This window comes from Microchirus variegatus, assembly GCF_963457635.1.
Source record: "Microchirus variegatus genome assembly, chromosome: 4".
NCBI lineage: Eukaryota > Metazoa > Chordata > Actinopteri > Pleuronectiformes > Soleidae > Microchirus > Microchirus variegatus.
In genome coordinates, this window is record NC_139805.1 from 700,348 (window position 1) to 728,267 (window position 27,920).

Sequence of the window (27,920 nt, forward strand, 5' to 3'; positions counted from 1 at the left end):
GTGTCTAATTACAATTCCTATCTTAACCCTCAATCTTAACCCTCAAACTCAACCCTAAATCTTAACTGGCCCTCAAAACCAAGTGTTGAGGGTTATTTTGTCACTTAGAAATGGGACACCCCTTAAATGCAGATATGTCTTCAGACTGTAGGGGGCAGAATAACGCGAAAGCTGCGTCCAGTCTGTCAACTCCAAAAAAGAAGAAGAAGAAGAACGCATTTACGTCAGGATTATTTATTTATTATTTTATTTCAGTCAAGTTATTAGGTTGTCAGTTAGTTATAAGATGATACTCATACAAATATTCAGCTGACAGTTACCACACACCACGACTTATTGAAAAGTAAACCACACCGGCCGACTATTGACAAAAGATGGTAAAATAAAAATAAATGTTACACAACAATGATGTCAGTAATCCATAATATGGGCCTAAACTAAGATAATACAATGGTTTTCATCATTTTTATATCTCTATTAACAAAGAAAATACTTCATTTGTATCACACTCGCTTCGCTGCTTTCGACGCCATCTTTCTTATGTGAAAACACGCAAAGCATTCTGGGTAGCCCTTGCTCCCAAGGGTGGTCTTGGAAAATCTCAATATTGAGGGTGATACAGCCCTTAAACTTGCCCCTCAACTTAATTTTTCTGAGAATGGGGACAGCACTTGTACTAGAGGGAGAACACTTTTGAGATTGAGGGTTAAGATTGAGGATTAAGCAAGGAATTGGAATTCACCCAAAGCCTCTATAAGGAATTCTGAATGGTTGGAACACGGTGGCCAACTGTCCAGCGTGTGCCTTGTCTATCGCCCTATGTCAGCTAAGATAGGCACAGCACCTTCTGCGACCCTCCGGTGGAGGATAATGGATGTTTTTGCTCCACACAGAAAGGCCCAGAATCAGTGTTAATCAGCAACCTTCTTGCTGTGAGGCAACAGTGCAGCCCACATGTACCACTGTGTGGCCCAGCTATAAGGACTTAATCACCACATTTCATTTGCACAGTCATGTTGTAGTTAATTCTAATTTTTCTCTCCTGATTCAAATGAAATCATATCATAACATCAGAGCAGAAAGGTTCAGAAGTTCAGTGCTGCAGGTATGAAAAGGAAAACCTATGTCAAGCATTTAAACAAAAAAACAAAATGCGCATATTTAAAAGAGTCCGTGTTTTTGTGCTTGCTGTGGTTAATTTATGGCTCCCAAATCCCAGAGGTGGTCAGAGTGGCACAACCGAGCTGAGCTTGTGTTTATGCAGATGAGATAACACAGTGTCCCACCTGTGCAGACCACCTCTTCTTGCACATGCACAGAAACCATTTACAATTCAGCCTCTCGATGGAGAAACCGGTCTCAACTTTCCATTATTTAAGTCTGGCTGATAAAGTATTCCTCTCATATAAGACAACAGTGTCCTGTGCCGTTTCTTACCTGTGCTTGTGCCCAACAACAGAAAGAGTTGGTCAAGCAGGGCCCCTCATGTATGTACATAACATTACAGCCGCTCAGATGTCAATCACTGATACAGTATTACATTAACCTCTGTATATGTGTGTGTGTTTGTGTGCTGTGTAGGAGTTTGCCACCCTGACGAAGGAGCTGAACATATGCCGGGAGCAGCTGCTGGAGAAAGAGGAGGAAATATCTGAACTGAAAGCTGAAAGGAACAACACCAGGGTATGTGTGTGTTTACTTGAGGAATGTGTGTATGTGAGTAATGCTGAGGAAAGCACATAAAGTTTTCCGAGCTTGAAATAAATATTCTCTTTGGTCGGGTTTGGTCCGTGTGTGTGTGTGTGTGTGTGTGTGTGTGCTGTAGCTGCTGTTGGAGCACCTGGAGTGTCTGGTGTCTCGTCACGAGCGCAGTCTGAGGATGACAGTGGTGAAAAGACAGGCACCCCCACCATCTGGAGTTTCCAGCGAAGTGGAGGTCCTGAAAGCTCTGAAGTCGCTGTTTGAACACCACAAGGCCCTAGATGAAAAGGTGGATACATACACACACACTCACACACCAGTAATAGCTGTTATCACAAATAGACGCGGGGAGGAAACGACAGCCTAATTTGACAAGTTTGGGACGTCATTTTGCTTCTACAAGACTTTCAAAACAGAATTTCTATCCTTCATCACTAATTAATTCGGGTTTGTTGTTTGTTGTCTTGTTGTTAAGCCAATTCCCGAGCTCCAGAGTAAAAGTCCTCCATGAAAGGAATGAGATTATTGCCCGAAAGGATTTTAATGTGAAAAATGAACAAAGACTTGATTTTTAATTAACAGCAAACAGCAAGAAGACCAGTGAGACTGCAAGTGGAGGCGGATGAGAAATTAAATATCATTTAGGTATCAGAAAAATTAGAAGACAACTTATTTTCTCAGCTGGAATCAAGGGACAATTGCCACTAGTTTGCAATGAACACAACATATGCAAACAATATATACTGTTTGACCCTAAAAAACACATCATTAACACAAATACTGTACAAGAATTTGGGGGCAGTATTTTCTTAATAGATTATTCCAGTTGATCAGGTCTAGGTTTGTGCCTACTCTCTAATTTTTGTGTCCAAAAATGAGTGATTACCTCGATATTCCAAATTAGCAGGTTTATTTGGGGGATGTAGTACAATGCCAGGATTCTATGTTTGTGAAAGAATTGTTCATGGAGCATGAGTTACATGGATCGGTCCAGACCCACAGCCTGATGAGAATCTTTGGGCTGTGTTGAAGGATACAGCGGTTTAACATCATCAGCACAAGATCGTTTCCTCTTCCTCGCTTCCGCCGACAACAGTTTTCACTGCTTCTTATTTTGAACGTATAAAATAACACTATTGCTGTCTTAACCTTATAGCCGGTACCTGAGACTATGCAAGACCTCTTGATTCTGAGGACTCAGCGGCCCTGATCTTGCAAAGCTGGTTTTCCACCAACATACAGTAGGGGAGTGGAGACAGACCCCAATCTTTCAACTTTTAATGCAACTGTGAATTTAAATAAATAGTTTATTCACAAGGCTCCACATTAGAGTTGTGCTCATAAGCTCGTCTTTGTCTTTCTGAATTTTCTTTTCATCTGTTTCTTCAGGTGCGTGAGAGACTTCGAGTGGCTCTGGAGAGGGTGGCCACCCTGGAGGGACAGCTTTCCTCTACCACAGAAGAGGTATGTGTGTTTGTGGTTATTCATTTGCAAAAACATCTGTTCAGTTCCTCTCAGACATCTGTTGAAGCCTCCTGTCTGATATGATATTCACTTGAATGGTCTTTATGGGCAAGAGAGAGGCTCTGTCTTCCTGTGTTCATACACACACACAAACTGCCTGGTTCACGCTGGATGCTCGTCTCCCCACACCACATAAGTGATTATGACTTCACTCTCTGATTTATCTCTGACAGAAAACGTCACATGGTTTTTGTTTACTCAGACTGGAAAAGAGACAGAGAGAATCTGTACAGGTGCTAAAATAGTTTTAAAGACATAATATATATATATTTTTTCATGTATTCAGATTCAGCCTAGACACTAAAACTACTGTGACAGTTGTCAATATCATTATCAAGAGATCTTTTCTCTGTATATTTTTCATGAACACTCTAATCTGTAAACATGGGCGCAATTAAAAACACTAGAGCAGTGGCCGTGCAAAATCTGTGTTTGTGTGGGTTAGTAGTTGTTGGTTTGGTGTGTTTGAGTGATCGTTATTACTATTACACAGCAAACGTTCAGTGACATTGTTATTTGTGTGTGATAGAAGGCAAATAATGATACTTGTCAGTAGCTGGTTGTGTCAGGAGACGGGGGAAATAGCGATAGATTGCAGAGGGGGAAAAAACAGTGAGACTGTATAGAGCCACTACAGGCTTTCTTCATAAAGCACTAAAATGATCAACTAAACCATCGCTGCCAAGCCAAGACCTTTGATAATCCAAAGGACTGAAGTCACAACAAACTCTCCAGCACCACAAGTTATACATTGGGCAACAGGCAATTGACATCAAACACACTGTGAGTGCGAACCAAGGTTCCGGAAGATAGAATTCAGACCATTATCGCATATCACATAAATGTGTGACTTTGCAGTCGGAATTGTCGTTTGTTTATTCGTAATCTAAAGACTGTCCAAAGTTGGCTGGGCTATTCCAAATGTCACTTTATTGCACATCGTGTTTTTCATAGTTTTGAATAGCCACTGCACCTAGCCTGTAGCTAAATCCGCTGACTCATTTTAATGCAGGCACACCGCATTCAGGGAATCTTTATTGTTGAGGTCAGACATAATAATCACCCACACATCTTGCACTCGCTTGACTTTTTACCCGTGGATTAAATTCTGCCAAAAGGCCCACTTACCCTCTCAGGTAGCCCACAGTGCTGTGTGAGTGAGGAGAGGAGTGGCAACGGTAGAGCGGCGGAAGTCAATGTGTGCTTCTTTTGCCGATATATTTAACGATATCATTTCCATTTCTTATCCAAACAACATCAAGATCAAGATCGAGAAATAATGCGAATAACACACACACACACACAAACACAAACACAAACACACACACACACACACACACACACACACACACACACACACACACACACACACTCTCACTCTATTTCACACTATATAGCGAGATCTCTGAGCGTTCTCAGATGTGTTTTATTGTAATCTCAGGCTCAGCGAGATCTCTGGAAAAAACCCAGTCCGGTTACGTAAACACCGGTTCTCTGGAGCAGCAGATCCTCCTGCTCTGGGCACTAGTCCGGGCACATCCGGTTGCATACATTTTACCGCAGAAGAAGAATAACGTCCGTTGTGGAGGTGTTTCACGAGCGACAGTGACAAAGGTCGTCAAAGGGACTGTGGCGGGGAGTCGTGAAGAAGCTATTTTTAAACACTGTTAAAACAATGTTTTGATAATGAGGAGCAGTGCATCCACCGTTCCAGAGGGGGGAGCTGTGCTTCTGAGAGCGGGTGTGCTGAATATACTGGCCAATCACAAGACTCTGTCTTCTGGGGGTGAGAGTCTCAAATCTCGCGGCTGGGAAACAGCGTCAGAAAAGAGGATTTCTATCAGCACGTTTACAGCAACTAGGAGGCTGAGGTCAATAATCAAACACAGAGATACTGCTGAGGAGGACATTGTCATTAGGTTCTTATTCTTTTCTCAGACAGACAAGTTCTCACGGCCATTATAATGTTATGTTTTCACTTCGTTATTCCAGGCAAGCATATATTTTTTTGAATCATCATCACACTTATTTAACCTGGTTTATCAACCACATCGCAATTGTTCGGCTATTGTTTGGCGAAAGCAGGGGCAAAGCAAGTTTGACAATGTGGTGACGTACTGTATGTGAGCTCAAACTAAAGACAACACTACGAGACCAGTGCTTCTCAAACGGTTAATACCAAGTACCAACTGAGAAAATCCTGAGCTCTTGAAGTAACACAATTATTGTTAATTAATTATTAAACAGCCTTATTAAGATGAAGGGAGAGATAAGGTGACTAATTATCTTTATTTAATCAGAGGAAGCTCATCACAGTTTGAGAACAATGGTACAAGATAATAGATAATACTGGTCAGGTGGGTCTATTACAGTTCAGTGGCACCGCTGTTTAGAGCTTAGACCCGACCCGAGCCTGTGCACGTTGTGTCCGAGCACGGCCCGACCTGACACTGTAATCCGGAGCCCGATTTAAACCCAACAATACATGAGCCTTAAATGTACACGTACGTCTACATCCTCCCCACAGCGGGAGCTTGTTGTACCTGCTGCCACAGTCCAATTTACAACAATAACAGAGCCGCTGAGATCGCATATGTTGCTAATGACGATACGCTTCCTGGTATTTAAATGATGCGTTCAAGGCTGCAGGTTTTTACACCTTCACACAACAACGTGCCCCCTTGGCAGCCTACGTCACGCGCCCCTCCTTCTCTTTACTGCGCATGTCGGTTGCAGAAAGCGTTATTGTGACATACCACACCAACACGACGAGGGAGAAAAAACACAAATGCTTGAGCAAAGGCCCGACCCGGCCCGGCCCGAGGATAGTGGCAGGAATTAATCTGTATATATCTATTTGCATTTGTTATAAGAGAACATGTTCTTAACCCTTAGTGCTCACGCGGCACAAATCTGAAAATCAAATTTTTAGTAGTGATATAAATTGTGAAGAAGTCACAAAATAGTTTTTCTTTTGTTTTTGTTCATAAAAACGAGCCAAGTGAACTTTGAACTGTTACGTATTTCTAAATTTCACAAATTCAATCTGATTTTAAACACTTTAGTTACTTTTTGCTCAGGTTGGTGAAAAGGAAACACATGTTTCATCAGATTGCAAATAGGCTGTGGAAAAAAAAGAATATAAGACATTCTATATTGCACATTCTGATAGACTCTCTATATACTGTACGTTCTAACATAGTAATGGAAAAAAGCAGCCAGAATGCTCTGTGTTCTAAGGGTTAAGATGTGATAATGTTCCGTTATGTTAAAGGTCCAGTGTGAAAGAACTAGTGACATCTAATGGTGAGACTGCAGAGTGCAACAAGGATGACTCTGCTCACGTTCCCTTCCGAAGCATGTCAGTGAACTACAGTGGCCTTTGCATACTTCACATTCAGCCTTCACAGTCCTGATTGATTTATGCATCTGGTTTATGTTGATAAAGCTTTATTTGCTTTATTTGCGTTGTAAGCCTTTGCCTCAAAAGTGATATGTTCACATGTTGGGGAGGCTGTAGAGACAAGACAGCACAAGATGGCGGCCTCCATAAAGCAAGACCGCTGAAGTACATTCAAACAGCTCAGTCAAGGCTACAAATACCAAATGATTTTTTTTTTATGTATATTTAATATGTTTGTGATTATTTCACAAACATATTTATTCAGAGAATATTCCATGTCTGCCAGTAAACACACATAAATGTCACACACTAGACCTTTAAAGTGTGTTAATTTGCACTGATCACTCAGTGTTAAAGCTCAGTAGATCCTCACTGAAAGAAAACCCTACTCTTTTATGACTTTTCATATTTGGAGTCATCTAAAATGTAGCGCATGTTGTGTGAAGCCCACTGACAGCCTGAGAGCAAAGCTTCCCTTTGGGATTCTCTGCTTTGTTCTCTCTTTTAATAGGGAAAGAAAAAAAGTATTAAATGTGTGAGTTTCTTTTTTTCTTTTTAATTTACATTGCAGTTGGACACGGCGAGACAAAGGAAGGAGAGTGACTCAATGGAGCGAGCAGATGGAGCCAAACCTACATGGAAGGTCTTCCTGGCTGTGTGATTGTTTTTCTGCTCTGTGCTCTACTTCATGTCTGTCTGTCTGTAGTATACTGTATGTCTGGCTGCATGCTTTTTCTTTCTTTCACACATCTACTCATACATACACAGTTTTTATATCCATTGCCGGGTCATGAAGCTAAACGCAGCATCAATTCTGATAATGTTAGTAGCTCGTACTCTGTGTTAGAGCCCTGTCTTCTTTGGTTTGAGGCCCACCCTGAAAACAAGAACACATTACGTAACTGTGTCTGGGTCAATTCACAGCTGAGCCTGTTTGTGGCTGGAATTCTCCTGCAGCCAAGGACCAGTGTAGTTGTTATTCTTTGGTGAGAGAAGTAAAAAAAAAATATATAATAATAATAATTTACAGAACAATTCAATTTGATCAATTATAGTGGTGTTTCCCATACATTCATTGTTAAATTCCACTTAATCATTAATGATTATCAGTGAGATGCTGCAAATTAAGAGACAAAGGACAAAAAATCTGGCATAAAACACAAATCGACCATAAAATATATTGAATTCAACAGATGTTAAACATGATATCATTAAAACCCATAATCAAAATGTTAAACTTAAATCTTCAACTAATTATCCTCAAACTGTGGGCGAAAATAACAAGACTGGCAGTGGATTTATTAAAATTGTTTTTATATCCGAAATATTTTCCAAATTGCTCAATTGTATTATGTAGCTGTATTACACAATGCTCTGGGTCTGATACATAAAAGATGGTATCATCAACATAAAGGGAGATTTTATGATCATTATTGTCTACAATCAAAATGTTGATTTGTCTCGTTCATTATGGTCCCAGCTCGCCTCGCCGTGGCACGGTTTGGCTTGGTTTTCCACTACAAAAACTGCCGTGACTTAATTTAACGCGACACACAAACAAGTGACTAGTGACTTGTAAAGCAGTTGTTTTCAGTGTAACTGAATTATTTGAATCAGTTAATTGAAAATACTTGTTCCCGTACTTCCTCCATGACCAGAGCACAGACTCTGTCTGAAATACAGTGACAGGGCTTGTGATGTGATCAGCAGTGCTGTCGCTAAATACACCAGACTCCTTCATTATTTTAGACTTTAGACTTCTCTGTGATAATTGTTGGAGATTAGCCCACGTTTTTAGGATTGTTAAGTCTTTTTCTGGCGACGTCACGCATAGTATCGCCTCAGCTCACTTGGAACCTTGCCAGAGCATGTACCTAGTACCAGGTGCTATCGCTAGTGGAAATGCAACTTAACTGAGTTGCCTTTTCACCGTTTCAGGAGTGACAATTGACACCTTTGTCAGATGTGTCATTGGTGAAAACTGCAGCTTTGGGATTTTTATGAACTGATTTGAAATTTAGAACCCACATCAAAACTATGTTGCTCACTAAAAAGAACAGAAATGTCAAAATCGTCCCTATCCTTGTTTGTTGTAGTAAAAGGTATGCATACATTATGCAACATTCCAAAGAGGGATGAAAAGAAATGCCTCAATACAAAAATCTGAACACACAAAAATATGAATCAACCCAATCGTTCAAAGCAAAGAAAAGAGTGTTGAATAAGATGAAATAGATGTTTCTTCCTCGGGCTTTAACCTACAACCCCCAGAAAAATTCATCAAAATCCATGTTTTACTTTCTGAGGTTTGCAGTTCACAAACAGACACATCCTTGGCAGAGGTGAGAAGAGGCAGAGAAACAACTAAAGCATGGCCACAGGTGGATCAGACGATTTGCTAGAATCTGAAAAAGAAGAATAGTGTAGTTTACATGTCTCAGTGTGAAGTGCGCAAACATAAATGCCGTCTGGACTTTTATCATTTATCACCCACTGTCGTACAGACAGTTACTGCAGTTACTACAGGCATCCTACAGGGGGGATTTTTTTTATTATTCAAAACACCACAAATTGTCATTGATAATTAGGTTTAGAACCCTGCCAGAGCTAATGTTTTGGTCCATGTCATACCCACTGATTGTCACAGATTGTCAGTCAAATAGGGTTTTTCAACGTCCCTGTGAGTAAATGCTTTTCTGTGGCTGAACTCGTGTGCACAATCACCAGTGGTGTTTTATTACACCGCTTCATAAAATTTAGATCTTTGTGTGCATGCTTATGTTCCTGTAAGGTATTCATAAGCGGGAGTGGGAGTGGAGGGGGTCCTAATAACTTTGACTGCCCACTGTGTTGCCTGTATGAATATGTGTCCCAAAAGATTTGTTTAATTAAGGCCCTGGAAATAACCGTTTTGAGCTGTGAAGAGAAGTGAAACATCAAAACATGGCAGCTTCATCTCACACAACCCATCCTTATATGCATAAAAAACATTTTTATGTAGGTCATCCAATTTTATCAACCCCCAATATGTTCCTTAGACACCATTCATGAGACAATGTGTATATACTGAATGCCTAATTTGTGCCGTCTCCCTTACAGAGACTTCCCAATGGCTCCATAGATGCTCACGACGACAGCAGCCGCTCGTCTGAACTGCAGGAGCTGCTGGACCGGACCAATAAGGAGTTGTCCCAGTGCCGCGAGCACTCGGCCAATATGAACAGCCGCGTGGCCGAGCTTGAGGCAGAGCTCGCGAACGCACGCCGAGAACTGAGCCGCAGTGAGGAGCTGTCAATCAAGCAGCAGAGGGAACAGAGAGAGGTGAGAGCACAGGGAATGAGCTCAGAGACAACAGGCCTTTAAAAATCTGCTGCTGATACATTTTTATACAGAAAATCTTATAGTGCAATCCAGAAATACGACATATTTCTCTAATACCCTCACAACAAAAACACAGGACCACAGCACCCTTGACACACAATTGCAGCTGAATAATTCCATCACACAATCAATGCCAATCTGAGTTCAAAATCTCACAATATCAAATACTCAGGATCGAAACAACAACGTGACAACAATAAAACACAATGCACGACTCGTGGCGTGAACGGCACACACCCAATGTACAAAGCCACCACACACAATGTGTGAGGTTGTGTCCCCCACACACTTATTGCGAGTTACGCATTACAGAAAGTCCACTATCTTTTTTTTATTTTTTTAAATCAATAAAAATTAGACTCAATACTCACTTCTTGAAGAGGAATGACGATCTGTGGTCCTTAATGTGTGCAAACCTCTCTGTGACCTCTGCTTTTAAAATCCAACAGTCCATGGATGACTTCACGTTAGCCTAGCTAGCAGCTAAACCGTGTAGCTCAGTGCCGTGTCGCATAGCACTAGTGGAAAAGCGCCATTAGACCTGAGAAGTGCTCCGTGGCCCTGAACAGTGTTTTCAGATCAGATTGACAGTTTCCAGCCCAATCACATTTTAGAAACTGCCCAATCCAATAAAAACCAGCCCAAACCAAGTTGCCAGACACCTGTGTAAATCCGTAATATCATAACCCATACAATTGAAAAAACACATCCAGAGCTTATTATCTGCGTCAAATAACCGCACATAAATGATAGATACATAGGTTTTTGCAGTAAATCAATCAATCATTCACATCATAGGCTGCACAAATTGCAAAATGAATCTCTGGTATCATAGCGCCAGTCCCAGATTAGTAATAATGCCAGCTGCATGTAATGAAGGTGCACTTTTAAGCCGTGTAGGCCTAATAAATGTCATTATTTACATCATAAATGACCTCTATGATGACTACAAAAGCTCATCATATGTGAACAAAAGCAGCCTAAATTTCATTCTCCATTCCAATTTATTTTTTTCCCGCCTGACGTAAACAAAAGTAGCCCAATCTGCCAAAGCTGAAGTGTGCGATGTACTCCTGAGCCACACTGAGCAGAAACAGAGGATGCGCAGCATCCGGCCTAACGAACGATTCACACACGGCTACGCTTCTTAAAGTGTCTACAGAGGAAATTGAGTTCATAATATGAAAACTACAGATATTTTATTGGGGACAAAGTTGAATATATTATTAACTTGTGCTCAACAACAACACAGGAAAATATAAAAGCGTATAATCATCATCACATCATCATATCATCATATAATCATTATTATTATTATTATAAAAACATACAAACCCCTCTGAGGTCTCACAGCCAATCTGATGCAAGAAGAGAAAGACAAAGAGAAGGAAACATAAGGCAAAAAAAGCATTGCAACAATTGTGCATTACACTGTGAAGAATAATTAGAAACATGTTAAATCATAAAACAGGGATTATTTGCCTGTAAATATAAGGATTAAATAAACTTATAAGGACTTTACAGTGTTTTTTTTCTTTTTCTCTTTTTGTCTACCTACATCCACAGAGAGAGGACATGGAGGAAAGAATCACGACATTAGAGAAGCGCTACCTGGCTGCCCAGCGGGAGACCACACATATTCATGATCTCAATGACAAACTGGAGAACGAACTGGCAACCAAGGACTCCCTGCACCGACAGGTAACAAACATGATGACCGTATCCACTCTGAACCCCCTTCCTGGCAAAGTGTGTAATGATGATGAAAAGGTTAAACCGTTATACAAAGATATTCCTCCACTAATGTCACATCCTGTTACACACAAGCAGGTTTTATGTACATGTTCTACAAAAAACTGAAATTGGTCAGTATGCCTATTATGTTCCGGTTATCCACGGATGTGTGACACCAAAAATGGCACATTCATGTTGATGCACTGTGAGATTTTCCAAAATGGTGACAATGTATTCCGGGTAGGTTATTTAATAATATTACAGTGTCTGAAAGAACAATAGTTCATGTGTTGTTCAGGGTGAATCTGAGTTCAGTGCCTCATGGGTCCACACTCCAGCATCCTCCACTCAGGCCGAGTGTGTCACGTCCTCTGCAACACACTGGTTACACCTCTCTTGTGGTTGCACTAATGCCCCTCTTCTTTATTTATGTCTCTCTCTGTATGTGTGTGTGTGTATGTGGATTAATGTGTGCAGAGTGAAGAGAAGGTGCGCCAGCTGCAGGACATGCTGGAGATGGCAGAGCAGAGACTGGCTCAGACCATGAGGAAGGCTGAGACCCTGCCAGAGGTCGAGGCTGAGTTGGCACAGAGAGTGGCAGCACTCTCCAAGGTAACAAACAAACACACACACACACACACACACACACACACACACTGTAGATCGGCCATGCCCAAACTTAAGAATGCCTACCACCACCAAACTCTTCAGTCACAGCTCTATCACTTCACTTCAGCCCATAATAAAGTGTTCCACCAAATATCATTAACATAAGTTCCAGAGTGAATTTATATTACATACGTCCCACAACACCCGTTTTATTTAAACGTTAGATAAAAGATGAATAAAGTTTCATTTAAATTAAAAGTGCATTTGTCTTATTACTTCTAATTCGTTTTTTTTAAATTTGATTGTTACGATTCTATGGTTATTTTTTCAGCGCGTTAATTCATTTCATTTTTATTAGTTCCAGTCATGCAATACACAACTCCATTAAAATAGACAAAGAACTATCGAACATCCCATTCTTTCCCCTCCCCGTACTCAGTGATTGAAAAGCAGCAGGGAGAAGAAAATCTTGTTACCTTCCAATTTCACATTACACAAGTAAACAGTCTGTGAGTACCAACCATTTAGCTACATAATACGTATTGTATGTAGCTACGGGGAAAGATATGGAAAGAATGCAAAAGAAAGATCAATAGCAAGAAAATTAATTATTAGACACCTTAAGTGTCCGTTTCATTTGACCTTAGTTCTCTTTCTCTATACATTTTTACAAAAACAATCAAGCAACTCCTTAAATCAATCAAGTTGAACACACAGTTGCCTCAAAATGCTCCTTCTATATTGATGCTTAAAAAATTTATTTCTTTAATGACCACTCATGGTACTCTCTCCTGGCCCACCAGGGGGGGCGAGGCACACACTCGACTTTACAGTATATACAGATATATTATATAGGAAAAAGACATGTAGTTCCAGAGCCTATGTAGACAACACTTCTAATATGAAAGTATCACCCCCTGCAGGCTGAGGAGCGCCATGGCAATGTGGAGGAACGCCTCAGACAGCTGGAATCTCAACTGGAAGAGAAGAACCAGGAGCTGGGAAGGGTGTGTGTGTGTGCATGCATGTGTGTGTGTGTGTGTGTGTGTGCTCACGTGTATCAGCCCTGCAGTTGCTCGCTGACCCCCCACTATATGTGTGTGTGTGTGTATCTGTGCGCCTGTATACAGTATGTGTGGGCTGATGTTTCACATTAGCTGTGTACAGCTCGACTCTTGGATCTCCCTCATGCATGCAAACACACACACACACACACACACACACACACACACACACACACACACACACACATACTCACACATGCACAGGGCAGACACCGTGCACTGTTGCATGAATTTTGAACCATATCCACACATCTTGCTGCAGCACGCCCCTCCCTTCACCACTTCCCCCCCAATGCAACTGATTGGCTGCTATCTTTAGACTTTGAATAATTCACGCATGGCAAATTTCTCTCTCTCTCTCGCTCCTGCTCTCTCTGTGTGATCTCGACTATATTTAGTTGAAGGAGCTCTCGGAGGATGCAGATGTTTCGTGTGTCAGTCTTCATTTATTTTAATGAAATTTGCTGAAGAATACATATTAAGACAGCGATTCCCCAGTGAAGAGAAGGCTTTCAACCCCCTTTTTCATCATCATCATCATGTAAATGACTGTAATTTAATGGTCCGGGCTGTGAGATACATCGCAGAACAAGAAGACCTGTGTCTGGCAGCTGGTGATCTGGGGCCAAATACACACTCACACATCCTATAATCTGTGCAGAGTTGTTTGATTAACTGCATAAATGCACCTAAATGGAGTCTGTGTCAAAGATTAAAAGAGAAATGATGATGTCATTCCACACGTCTGGATCTATCGCTCTCTCTCTCTTTCTCTCCAATCTTCACCAGGCTCGTCAGAGGGAGAAAATGAACGAGGAACACAACAAGCGTTTATCTGACACGGTGGATCGTCTGCTTACTGAGTCCAATGAAAGGCTGCAGCTCCATTTGAAAGAACGCATGGCTGCCCTAGAAGACAAGGCAAAGCCTGCACACACACACACACACATTCTTGTACTTGCTGCATACTGAGGACCAGCATTTCCACTTTATAAATCAACACAATTACAAATATCTACTTCATGAACGACATCTACAAAAAACTACTGGTTGCAGTACCATAAAATGTCTGCAGGTGGAGCCCCAGAGCAGAAAGGGCTGGAATTTTTTTCTGATTTTTTTTGATTTTTTCGGTCCAAAATTTGACAAAAACGTCATAATATACTGTCGACCAAAGTTTTTAAAAACATTTGACCCAAAAAAAATTTGACCCAAAAATTTTGGTCCAAAATTTGTCATCCAAAATTTGACAAAAATGTCATATTATACTATGTCGGTCAAAAAAAAAAAAAAAATTTGACCAAAAATTTTTGTTCCAAAATTTGACAAAACCATCATACTATACTGTCGTTCAACATTTGAAAAAAAAAATTTGACCCAAAATGTTTTGTCCAAAATTTGACAAAAACGTCATACTATACTATGTCGACCAAAATAAATAAAAAAAAAATTGACCAAAAGTTTTTGGTCCAAAATTTGACAAAAATATCATACTATACTATGTCGTCCAAAATTTGAATTTTTTTTTGACAAATTGAGTATAGCATATTATAGCAACCTAAGGAAGTGATTTTAATGAAAACAAAGTGAGGACCGGCCAAAATGTCCTGACTTCGTAAAAATGACCTCACTTTGTTGGTTAAAAACCCTCACTGGTCCTCAGTATGCCGCAAGTACAAGAACACACACACACACACACAACCCCCAGTTCATAGTTCTGTTGAATATTAAGTTTAACGTGTTTATTCTTGTTTTTTATGACTTTTCTGTTCAGAACTCCCTCATCCAGGACCTCGAGAACTGCCAGAAACAGCTTGAAGAATTTCACCACACCAGGGTCAGTGAGAATTCAGCAAACCATCCAAACACTGGTGCTCTCATTAGCTAACCCTAGTATAATAGTCAAATACTATTTTGAGAGTTATATTTTGTATTTTATGTAGTACTTAGAGCAGCTTCAGCACATGAAAAGATCAGATCACTATATTCTATTTACTAAGTATGCCACTTCGTTAACTTGACATCAGAATCATAACACTTTTATTAATCCCTGGGGGAAATCACATCACATCACATCGCATCACATCACATCACATCTGCTCCTTCAGAATTAAATAACCCTCAGGAATAAAAAAAAAATAAGGTTCAATGTGGAGAAAACACAATATTAGCAGCTGATGAAACTGTTTCCCTGTGTTTTATTTTTTTTTCATTTGGATAAAATCCATTTGCCAACTCCTCAAACTTCACTAATTAACACATTGAGTTTATCTCACTGGTTTATTTGTAGCCAAATCAATGACATCTACAAATTGTATTTGGATCTAGTATTTCTGCCTGCAATAACAGGGTGAAGTTAAGTTTATCATTTATTTTTACATTTAAAATCTGGGGCACATTTGGTTACAAATTATAATTCTGCACTTTTATTTGAACCATCTTCATCAGTATGTGTTGCAAACATGTAGCAGTTTTATGTTATGTATATTTTACAAAGATAATGAAGATGTACAACTTGTAGATGCATATTATTCATGTTTTTGTTTGTTTATATGTGCCAAATGTTATTTTCTGCTCATATACAGTATGTTTTAACCAGAAGACTATTTACTTCTTTTTTTAAGTCAGTAAGATGGTGTCTCATAATCCCACTAACTAACAATAAGTCAATAATCTGATCACACTGACTCCTTTTTTTTATTTCAGGAGCGACTCATTGGAGAGATTGAGAAGCTGAGAAATGAGATTGACCACTTGAAACGCCGCAGTGGGGTGTTTGGTGATGGAACACACCCTCGGTACCGAACAAAGGCCAACTCTCTCGTACTCTACCTTTAACATACTCTTTTACACATTAAGATTTTAACATATTCCATGTATATAATCCCAGGTCTCATCTGGGTAGCTCCAGCGACCTTCGCTTCTCTATGGTGGAGGGTCAAGACGGCCACTACAGCACGACCGTGATCAGACGTGCACAGAAGGGCAGACTGTCAGCGCTTCGAGATGATCCCAACAAGGTGCCAGCGATGTCATTATCAGGCCAAAAACACCCCTGCGGTTTTTTACATACATGCACAATATGTAGGATGAATTATTTACAGATCACATGAGCATTTTTTAACCATATACAACATCTCCTTTCTAGAGTATTCATGTCTGCTTTGCTTAGTGTCAGTGCCTGATGTTCATGCCTAACTTACCATTCTTTACTAACCGCTCTTCTCTTTCTGTCCCTCTCTCACCTGCTGCCATGGACATGCTGTCTGATGTAAGTTTACACCATTCATTTCCTATCTTAAAACTGTAGTGTGTAACTTTCGAATATGAACAAGTATCTCTTCAGTGTCAGACGAGCTCACACAAGTTTGATTGAGTCTTATCAAGGAATGGTGATTTATACTTTATATATATATATATATATATATATATATATGTAGATTTATTTTGCTGTGATACATTGATACCAATGTATCAATGGTATCAACATGTACATGTACATGTCGCAATGTCTGTGTATAATATTATTATACACAGACATTGCGACAGCTCATTAAACCACACAAAACATGGACATAGACAAGTTCTCACAAGGATTTAAACTAGAGTTAGATTTTTTTTTTTTTTAAGTCAATCGTCGAATAAATAAGATGGCATAAATAAGTAAAGCAAATAAATGACTAAGACTTATTTAAAAGAGCAATTGCCGCAGGAACAAAGCTGTTTCTGTATCACTTAGTCTCCGACCAGATGAAAGGGGCGGAAATTCATCGGAAAGAGGATTTGAGTCATCATTAGAAACTGAGCTGGATATCTGGTGCAACGATCGGATCTACGTTCTTTCAAAGTCAGGTTTCCAAACCGTGACACAAGAGAGAGAAAGGCTAAAACAGATTCAATAGCACGGTTTAAAACGTGTCATTATGGTTCTATTAATATGGAAATGGGACAACTTCTGCAGACAGAGTAGATGCTGGTGTCTCTTCCTGCACACAGCTCCAAAAGTTGCTTTAAAATTCAGTGGGCTGTCAGTGAATGTCCTGTGATATCTAAAGGATTGCACATGCTCGATTGGAATCAGTTAATATAAAAGATTTGTTCAGTACTTCCTCCATGACCGGAGACACAGACTCTGTCTGACACAGTCACTGAGTAGAGCGTGGATTGCCTCTTTCAGCAGTGTTATCACTAAATACACTAGACTCCTCTGTTAAATGATGAGATTTAAGTCTTGTTTACTGATCTACACTTCGCCATTGTTTCTTGATTCTTGTGCCTGACGTCTTGCTCCTGTCTCTTCCTGTGACGGCACTCTGACCAATCAGTGCTCGGCAGTCTGGGAAAAGGGATAAAGTCAATGTGTATCATCTGATCATACAGAGGCAGAATAATATCAGCAAATATCACCAAAAGTTACGCACTGCAGCTTTAACTGGCTACATACATTACTTCCCACGAGTGTCATATTGTATTTTTACATGTGTGCAGAGAGGGTTTCATGTTTTATGTTTTTGACTGACTTTAATGCTTGTGTTTGTGTTGGTTCAGGTTTGTGCGATGTTCGAACAGGACTACCCCTCCCTGCGAGGCAGCGTCAGCCACCTCCTCGGCAGCGACATCGAGGCCGAGTCGGACCTGGAGGACGACGTTAGCTCGACCCTGCTCTCCCCCAGTGGCCAATCGGACGCTCAGACTCTCGCGCTCATGCTGCAGGAGCAGCTCGATGCTATCAATGAAGAGATAAGGTGACAAATCGCGGGAAAATTTGATTATGGTGCATGACTGTTTCATGATCCCCATGGGGAAATTGGGTCAGTGCAGCAGCAAGAAACAGGATATAGATAAGATGGGTACAAGATATTAAAGATAATACACCAAATAATTACAACAAACAGGAAGATTTGAAAGTCACTCTAGTAAATAATGCTGCTGCTTCTTACAGCAATGCATGGATCCTTGTCCATGTCCAGACAGGATGCATCCCATAGATTTGTGTTCGATATAGAGATGATAACATGTAACACATATTGAAAGAGGATGCTGGTTATTATGGCAGTTTACAGTCAACAGTGTTCAAATGTAGCACCTCAAAATATGCTCCAAGAGAGAAAATGCAGGAGGAGCTAGACTTGTACATATGGACGTACATAATTGGTATGGTATTTGCAAAATAAATACATTCAGTTATTATTGCCATCTTTATTAAACACATTTTATTTTGTAATCTAAATAAAGGACCATTTTATGGAAGTAAATCTGTGCCATCTGAGTTTAAATTCGAATTTCTAACACTGATTTTTTTTGCATCGAAATTAGACTTTGAATTTTAAAAACCATCAAATTTCAAGCACTGGTTTTTTTTTGCCATTGATTTTTTTTCAACGTTGAAATAAATTCAGTGTAAAAAAATTCAATGTCTCAAAAAATTCAGTTGCAAAAAATTCGATGTCTCAAAAAATTCACTTGCAAAAATTCAGTCTCAAAAAATTCACTTGCGAAAACGTCAGTTAATATCCGGGTCACCAGAGAGAAGCAATCGATCCCTGTCTCAATTCATCCAAGTATAATTTAAGTATCTCGAAGCAGAGCCAAGTGGTCTGCTTTCTAAATATGGTCGTCCTAATTAAAGTCCAGTAACTTTTAGCTTTTTAAAACATCATCTTTTTGCTACTGGTTTGTAATATCCTCATTTTTCTGTGCTGTTTGTGATGACAGGGTCGTCAGCATGATGGCATTTTGCAGTCAGCCAGGCGCTTATTGCATTTACTCAGTTCGTCTGATAGACAACAAGGAGCAGCCAGTGGTGGCGCCACAAATCAAGTTATGAGATTTAGTATTAAACTGTAATTCATGTATGGCCAATGGAGCGTACGTTGATTGGTGTTGGATGAATTGAGACAGGGATCGATTGCTTCTCTCTGGTGACCTGGATATTAACTGACATTTTTGCGACTGAATTTTTGCAAGTGAATTTTTTGAGACATCAAATTTTTTGCAACTGAATTTTTTGAGATATTGAATTTTTTTTACACAGAATTTATTTCAATGTTGGCAAAAAAAAACAGTGCTTGAAATTTGTTGGTTTCTAAAATTCAAAGTCTATTTTCGATGCAAAAAAATTCAGTGTTAGAAATTCGAATTCAAACTCAGATGGCACAGATTTACTTCCATACCATTTCTTTGTCAATATAGTATTTTTGCGACTACGACAGAATATCACGTAACATTGTTTGTGCTTGTCTGTGCAGGATGATCCAGGTGGAGAGAGAGTCAGCAGAGCTACGCTCTGACGAGATCGAGTCCCGTGTGAACAGCGGTAGCATGGACGGACTCAATGTGACGCTTCGTCCCCGAGCCCTGCCTACGTCCGCTACTGCCCAGTCCCTGGCATCGTCCTCCTCCCCGCCCACCAGTGGCCACTCCACACCCAAACACCACGCACGCAGCACCAGCCACCATCTAGGCATCATGACCCTGGTCAGAGATCACACACACACACATCACCTCTGACATGTGATTAGTGTGTGGCCACTTTCATGACATGTGCTCTTTTCTTTAATAGCCAAGCGACTTGAGGAAACACCGCAGAAAAGTAGCTGTAAGTCGTCAAAAACAAAAAATTGCTCTGTTTACTTCCCTTGTTTGTCCCTTTTGCCGCTGAGCTGCATGTTTGACTCTTCCAGTCTCCAGTGGAAGTGGACAAAGCTACAATCAAGTGCGAGACGTCACCTCCCTCATCCCCTCGTAGTTTACGTCTGGAAACCAATTTTGCTGCTTTCACAGGGAGTCTGGAGGACGGACGAGGGTAAAAAAATCAAACACACACACACGTCATGCTTTATCACAAACTTATCTCTGTCATTATGTCATAGGTGAGATTAGGAACAAGCACTGAGGTGTCCACCAAACACATGAAACCTCATCAGTGGATATATTCAGTTCTTTATTTTTATTGACACGGAGGTATATATTTTATGGTAGCTATATAATCTTTTTTTTTTTTACATATTTTTATTTTATATATATATATATATATATATATATATATATATATATATATATATATATATATATATATATATATATATGTATATAAATATATGTGTGTGTGTGTGTGTGTGTGTGTTAAATGCATACAAAAACATACAGATGTGTCAACACTAATAACAAAATGAGAAGTAAAAAGAAGAGAAAGAAGGAAAAAAAAAGGCAGTTACAGAAGAAAAAAGAGTACCTCAATTGTAAGGAAAAATGGATAAATAAATTGTGGTTGCAGAAAAAAAAGATTCCAGGGTCAGAAGGAGGCGTTAACTGTTACATTCACGTACATTCAAACTAAATGAGTTGAGGGAGCTCGCAGCTTATCTTGGATATAGTCTATGAGCGTCTGCCAAACATTTTCAAATGTGGCCAAGGAGACAGGCATCGTAAGTCTCAGCTTAATCACCTTCATGAACATGTTAGTATAGGCTGTGAATCTGCTATCCATATTGATATAATATGCAAAACAATTCAAAATTGGTGATGCCGCATTGTATCAAAATACAGCATTTGTCCAAAAGCTATAACCATCAACCATGAAAACATCATTACCATGAACTTTTACTTGTCTTTTTTATTATCTATTGTCTGTAGTGCAACATGTGACATAGACATGTGAGGATATAACATTTTAATGGTCCACTTCAAATCAGCTATGGAACCATGTGTGATATACACACAAAATATAATAATGAGAGGAAGAAGAATAAAAACAGAAATGTCATTTTTCCTTGTGTCCTGTACTATTACACCACCTGTCCTCATGTCCTCCTTAACAACATCCATGAACCCTCTCTGTGGTCTTACTCTTTTCCTCATCAATATAATCTCTCTCTTCACGTGACCAAACCATCTCAAAAACACTCTCTTACTTTATCTCCAAACCGTTCAACCTGAGCTGTTCCTCTCACCAATCAATGGCAATACGGAATATCTGCCTATATCTGAAGACAAGTATCATCTATCTATCTGTTCATTCAGATTCATTCAACATCTGTGTGTCTGTCTGTGTAATCACACGACTGTCATTATAAGAAATGTAAGCGATACCGATAAAAAAGGAGGCCACACATTGAATGAATAGTTCAATGAATAGTTATCTCGCTATCTAATGAACAGATGACAATAACATTTGCATATCTCACTATTTTATAATTTTGCAGGAAGCAGAAAAAAGGCATCAAGTCATCTATCGGCCGATTGTTTGGGAAGAAGGAGAAGGGTCGAATGGATCAGACCGTGGGCAGAGATGGACAGACCTTACCAGCCTTATCCGGTGACTGCAGATTGCATATCATACTGAGGTGCACAATAAGGGATTATATGATACACTGGGGTCTAAATTAACACTGTTTGGCTGTATTTTAGACTTTGAGATGGGTATCGGTGACACGATGACTCTGGGAAAACTGGGCACTCAGGCTGAGAGGGACCGCAGGATGAAGAAAAAGTAAAATAATCTTTTCTTTCTCTGATTGTCAGTGTTTTTCCTCTGTATTTCTTCTTGTTGTTTACTTTGCATTTGTGTTCCTTGTCTCTTTAGACACGAGCTACTAGAAGACGCCAGGAAAAGAGGGCTGCCATTTGCCCAGTGGGACGGCCCCACTGTCGTCTCCTGGCTAGAGGTATTGTCAGGCAGCAGCTATTATATCTAATACCAAAGGGAATATCAAATACCAGACTGACCATACGGGCCTGATCTGCACTCCCTTCTCCTAATATCTGACCTTCTATGGCAACAGTGATGGTGACATTGAATATGTTGATGACTCTCACCAGCTGTGGGTGGGTATGCCGGCCTGGTATGTGGCGGCATGTCGTGCCAACGTGAAGAGCGGAGCCATCATGTCAGCGCTGTCGGACACAGAGATTCAGAGGGAGATTGGCATCAGCAACCCTCTGCACCGACTAAAACTCCGCTTGGCCATTCAGGAGATGGTTTCCCTCACCAGCCCATCTGCACCACTCACCTCCAGAACGGTAATAAAAAAAAAAACATTTATACTTGTATGAACATGTGCTTTTTTTTCATGCACACACAAACAAAATGTCACCCTCAACAAACACCTGGTTTGTGGCGAAACCTTCACTCTGCACCACGGAGTGATGTCACTTAGGGCTGGGCAATAAATCAATATCATTTCAAAAGTGTGACATGAGAGACAAGGTATTGAGACAAGATATAGTCTTAATGGTGTTATGGCATCTGTGTTTGGAAGTAAATCTGTGCCATCTGAGTTTGAATTCGAATTTCTAACACTGAATTTTTTTGCATCGAAATTAGACTTTGAATTTTAAAAATCATCAAATTTCAAGCACTGTTTTTTTTTGCCATTCATTTTTGCAATCGATCCCTGTCTCAATTCATCCAACACCAATCAACTTACACTCCATTGGCCATACATGAATTACAGTTTAATACTTAACTCATAACTTGATTTGTGGCGCCACCACTGGCTGCTCCTTGTTGTCTATCAGACGAACTGAGTAAATGCAATAAGCGCCTGGCTGACTGCAAAATGTCATCATGCTGACGACCCTGTCATCACAAACAGCACAGAAAAATTAGGATATTACAAACCAGTAGCAAAAAGATGGTGTTTTAAACAGATAAAAGTTACTGGACTTTAATTAGAATGACCATATTTAGAACGGAGACTTGGCTCTGCTTCGAGATACTTAAATTATACTTGGATGAATTGAGACAGGGATCGATTGCTTCTCTCTGGTGACCCGGATATTAACTGATGTTTTTGCAAGTGAATTTTTTGCGACTGAATTTTTGCAAGTGAATTTTTTTTTACACTGAATTTATTTCAACGTTGAAAAAAAAAATGAATGGCAAAAAAAAAAAATGCTTGAAATTTGATGGTTTTAAAAATCCAAAGTCTAATTTCGATGCAAAAAAATTCAGTGTTAGAAATTCGAATTCAAACTCAGATGGTACAGATTTACTTCCATATCTGTGCTGTCTGGCTGCTGCACTCACTTTAGGCATTTCAGGCATTTAGTCAAATATTATGATGAATTTCAAAATACATGGAATTGACATGAAATGATATAGAAAACTTCCTTAACATTCTTGCTCATGTAAATATTCTTGATTAAACATTGAAATGGCAAAGGAATACAACATAAATTAAGAGGGAACTGAGGTTGATAGATATTTTATTGTATTACAGTATTGAAAATGTATCATCACCGTCCTCTGATGAGCTCAGAGAAATAGTGTTCAGTTTTATATAGAGATATATATTTTACATATACTGTAATTGATAAGCCATATATCGCCCAGCCCTACCTTCACTCTGTTTTCTTTTTTTTTCCCTCTGCTCAGACCACAGTAAAGGCTGCGTCCTGGGTTCACTTGTCCTTTTCTGTTGTCATAAATTGCATGTGGCTCTGTGGGAAAATAGCACACAAATATGTGCCAGATTTAGCTACAAGCTACCTGCCTGAAAATACACTCCCTCCCTTAGCATCACTCAACACAATGTTTGTATGTGCATATGTGTGTGTGTGTGTGTGTGTGTGTGTGTGTGTGTGTATCCTCTGAGCAGTCCTCCGGAAATGTGTGGGTGACTCATGAAGAGATGGAGAACCTGGCTTCCTCCACCAAAGCGGTCAGTACCATCTGGGTGCTCCCATTCACTTTACCCTTACCCCCCCCCCCCCTCCCCCACTATTAGCACCACCTAACACTCTCTCACACACACTGTCCCCATGGTGACACACATGTCCTCGCCCTGAAAAGACCCATTGAAATCATATCCACTGTGTCACACACTCATGCATTTTGTGCTGGTATTTGTATACGTGTGTTAAATGGAACTGATGTAACCTGAGTGTGTGTGATGTGCTAACATGATGTTTAATGAAAATTTAAAATGACTGTGTGTGTTCCAGGTATTACCGAAATTATCACATTATGGAGACGTGTCTTCCCTATGGGGACAAAAAGCAGGTCCTCGCATTAAAACAATTATATTATAATTATATTGTGTGGTTCGGATGAGGTTAAGGTTAAGGTTAGGCCAATAGTAGTTATGGTTAAGGTTAGAGTAAAGCCTGCCCCTCACTAGTGGATAATTGGCCAGATTTCAGTGGAGGGTGTCTTCCAGTTTTAGGCTGATTTGAACACATTATCTGACCAAATGATCCTGAAGTGTGAGATGTTAACAGACGACTCAACAGTGATTGATGTGTGAGCAGAACCCTGGAATAACCTGTGAGAGCTAGTTGACTGGGAAACAGATGTTGTTTCTAGCTATTAACTGACAACGCTGACAGTCCACCTTTTCTTAGGTTCTGGAAAGGTTAGGCTGTCGTAGGATTTAGGTGAAAGTTAAGCATGTTGTAGTTTAATGGTTAAAGTTAAAGCTGCAGTAGACATTTTGGTGTTTTTTTGTTTTTATTACCTCCACTGAGGAAGTTGACGTTTGTCCTACAGCCTTTGACCGATGGGTAGGTTATCACTCTCAAGTATGTTCCCATAAAGATGTGGTGAGAATCATTCCACTGATTATCGCCTTATTGTCAAAACTCATTGGATTTGAGTGAAATTTTCATTTTTCAAATGATGTGGCAATTTAGATTTCAACATGAGAGGTCACATTTAACAAGCTCAGATGTGTATATCACAGTGACATCTTAACAGATGAGGATAAATCATGTCATGCTGATGTAAGATTGTAATATTATAAGCAGGTAAAATTGTGTACAGAGGATAAACATGTCAACATTTCAGGTGCCAGTTTATAAAACTCTGTGACAAAGTGTTAAAGCCTCTCTGGGTGCTCCTGTTGTTGATGTTATATTCTAATTCAGTGTGGTCTTCATGAGCTCGGGTGATGTGATATTATTTGTTTGCTGCATCCTTCATCTGAAAACTAAGGGAGCGTTTGGGTGTGAACAGCAGCAGTGCAGGGCCGGGCGGGGCTGATAAGCTGCTGAACAGCTGGGTTTTTTTTGAGCAGCACAATTCACGTCTGAAACTTTTTATGGGCACTTCTTTGTGTTTTCAGTCATAAGCCAAGCTTGTTTGCAGCTGTGTTGCTTCACTTCAACACACCTCTATATTGAGCCGACTGGCTAAATCAGCATTGTGTGACTGACTTTGACGATGGTTTATATTTATTTTAAAGCTACACATTACAGTGTTAAGTCTTCAGGGAATTCATAGAAGTCATGTAACGTGATCTACATACAGTGATGCAGACAGGACTGTGTGGTGTGTGCGTGTTTGAGAATGTGCATTATTTGTGTGTTTTACCACAGTAGTTCCCAAGACTGGGTCCAACCTCACAGTTAAGATGTATGTGTACAGAGGGGAAAATAAGTATTGAACATGTCAAATGTATTTGTGATGTAGTTATTGACACTGACGACCCAGATAATCCACACATACAGTACAAATAAATAAATCCTTGTACACTACCATTCAAAAGTTTGGGGTCACCTATACAATTGTTTTGTGTTTTCCATTAAAAGTCACACTTTTATTCATCAAAGAGTTGCAAAATTAAAAGAAAATATAGTTAAGACATTGACAAGATTAGAAATAATTATTTTTATTCAAAATAATAATTTTGACCTTCAAACCAGCAAAACTGTTTTCAGCTGTGCTAACATCATTGCACAAGGTTTCTCTAATAAATAACCTTCTAACGTGATTAGCAAACATGTACCATTAGAACAGTGGAAATGTGCCTCTATACACCTATGTACATATACCATTAAAAACAGACTAAAATAGCCGTTTACCACATTAACAATGTATAGAGTGTATTTCTGATTCATTTAATGTTGTATTCATTGAAAAAAAAAAAGTGCTTTAGTGCTTAGGACATTTCTAAGTGACCACAAACTTTTGAACGGTAGTTTATGTCTATAAATGAAGTTGTGTGTAATACAGTGAAATGACACAGGGGATAAGTAATGAACACATGAAGAAAAGGAGGTAAAAAAGGTCATGGAAATCCAAGAAACCACCTGAAATCTGTCAGTATTTAGAAAGCAATAAGGCCCCTGTTGTGGCCAATTTGAAACTGTGTGCTTGTGTGAGTGAATGTGTGTGTGTCAGTGGTGAAGCACTGGTTGTTATGGGTTACTTGCACACCTGTGAGCATGGGTTGGGTAATTAGTCACACAAAAGTTAGATAGGGGAGACACAGCTGAGGAGGTGGAGGGAATTAGGATCAGGAAAGCCACACAGTTTTTCAACCGTGTCTGTGTGTGCAGCAATTGAATTGTTTTGTGTCACAGTATTAGTATTTTTAGACTTTTATACACAAGTCTGGTTTTAAGTCTTGTGGGATCCAGCTTTTGTAATTGACTTTAAAAGATTTGCAAGCTAATAAAAGTGTCAAACTCAAGCCAATGGAGGACATCATTGTTGTACACCATCACATGTTGGAAATGGCTTCAAATTCCCTCAAGTGGCCTTTTGGTAGCAAGAATGCATCTACATTTTGTTGAAAAACTGTGTTGCTTTCCTGATCCTAATTCCCTCCACCTCCTCACCTGTGTCTCCCCTATCTAACTTTTGTGTGACTAATTACCCAACCCATGCTCACAGGTGTGCAAGTAACCCATAACAACCAGTGCTTCAACACTGACACACCCACATTCACTCACACAAGCACACAGATCCAAATTGGCCACAACAGCCCCCTTTCTGTGCAAATGAATATCAGCTGGTTTAGTCACAAATGCCAATTGCCAACAAGAGTTTTTCTACTAAGTAGTAATTCAATTTCAGTAAGTGTGTTCAATGCTTTTTCCCTGTCTTATTTGATTTGATTTCTTTGTATGTGTGGATTACTTGGATCAACAGCCCCATTAAACAGAGATTTACTGGGAAAAATGTTGACCCGTTCAATACTTACTATTCCCAAAACATACATAAAACTGATATTAGCTGTTAGGGATATGGCTGTATATTGGCTACATTTTGTACAAATTTGCTCGGTTTATATATTTGCGATTTACTCTGTCATCTTTGAAAAGTGGGTCACCCCTATCGAAAGTTTGGGAAACACTGTTTTTACCAGCCCCTAATCTCTAACCTTGGATCTTGTCTCTATCATGCTGCCACTCAGGAGAATGAGGAGGGCAGCTGGGCACAGGTGGGATCACTGGTCTACATCTGTCTACACAAACACACCCCCACACACACATTCTTGTACTTGCTGCATACTGAGGATCAGCATTTCCACTTTATAAAACACAATTACAAATATCTACTTCATGAATGACATCTATAAAGAACTACTGGTTGCAGTACCATAAAATGTCTGCAGGTGGAGCCCCATTATACTATGTCGTCCAAAATTTGAAAAAAAAATGTGACCGAAAATTTTTTGTCCAGAATTAGACAAAAACGTCATACTATACTATGTTGTCCAAAATTAGAAAAAAAAAATTTGACCCAAAATTTTTGGTCCAAAATTTGACAAAAACGT

The 27,920-nt window shown here is 39.7% G+C and overlaps 1 protein-coding gene across 1 annotated transcript in view; it reads left to right on the forward strand.

Moving 5' to 3' along the window:
* Window positions 1–27,920, forward strand: part of ppfia4 (PTPRF interacting protein alpha 4) — a gene marked incomplete at both ends in the record, with an annotated part of 104,242 nt that overhangs the window by 70,815 nt on the left and 5,507 nt on the right. Inside the window, 22 exons of the mRNA XM_083888630.1 lie at window positions 1,582–1,683; window positions 1,826–1,990; window positions 3,091–3,165; window positions 7,200–7,271; window positions 9,728–9,949; window positions 11,576–11,710; window positions 12,221–12,355; window positions 13,276–13,359; window positions 14,206–14,337; window positions 15,191–15,253; window positions 16,123–16,214; window positions 16,307–16,436; window positions 17,965–18,161; window positions 19,665–19,893; window positions 19,979–20,014; window positions 20,100–20,221; window positions 21,621–21,733; window positions 21,826–21,907; window positions 22,001–22,082; window positions 22,237–22,437; window positions 24,018–24,080; window positions 27,558–27,584. Coding sequence (XP_083744756.1) covers window positions 1,582–1,683; window positions 1,826–1,990; window positions 3,091–3,165; window positions 7,200–7,271; window positions 9,728–9,949; window positions 11,576–11,710; window positions 12,221–12,355; window positions 13,276–13,359; window positions 14,206–14,337; window positions 15,191–15,253; window positions 16,123–16,214; window positions 16,307–16,436; window positions 17,965–18,161; window positions 19,665–19,893; window positions 19,979–20,014; window positions 20,100–20,221; window positions 21,621–21,733; window positions 21,826–21,907; window positions 22,001–22,082; window positions 22,237–22,437; window positions 24,018–24,080; window positions 27,558–27,584 — 2,559 coding nt within the window. The remainder of the gene's footprint in view (window positions 1–1,581; window positions 1,684–1,825; window positions 1,991–3,090; window positions 3,166–7,199; window positions 7,272–9,727; window positions 9,950–11,575; window positions 11,711–12,220; window positions 12,356–13,275; window positions 13,360–14,205; window positions 14,338–15,190; window positions 15,254–16,122; window positions 16,215–16,306; window positions 16,437–17,964; window positions 18,162–19,664; window positions 19,894–19,978; window positions 20,015–20,099; window positions 20,222–21,620; window positions 21,734–21,825; window positions 21,908–22,000; window positions 22,083–22,236; window positions 22,438–24,017; window positions 24,081–27,557; window positions 27,585–27,920) is intronic.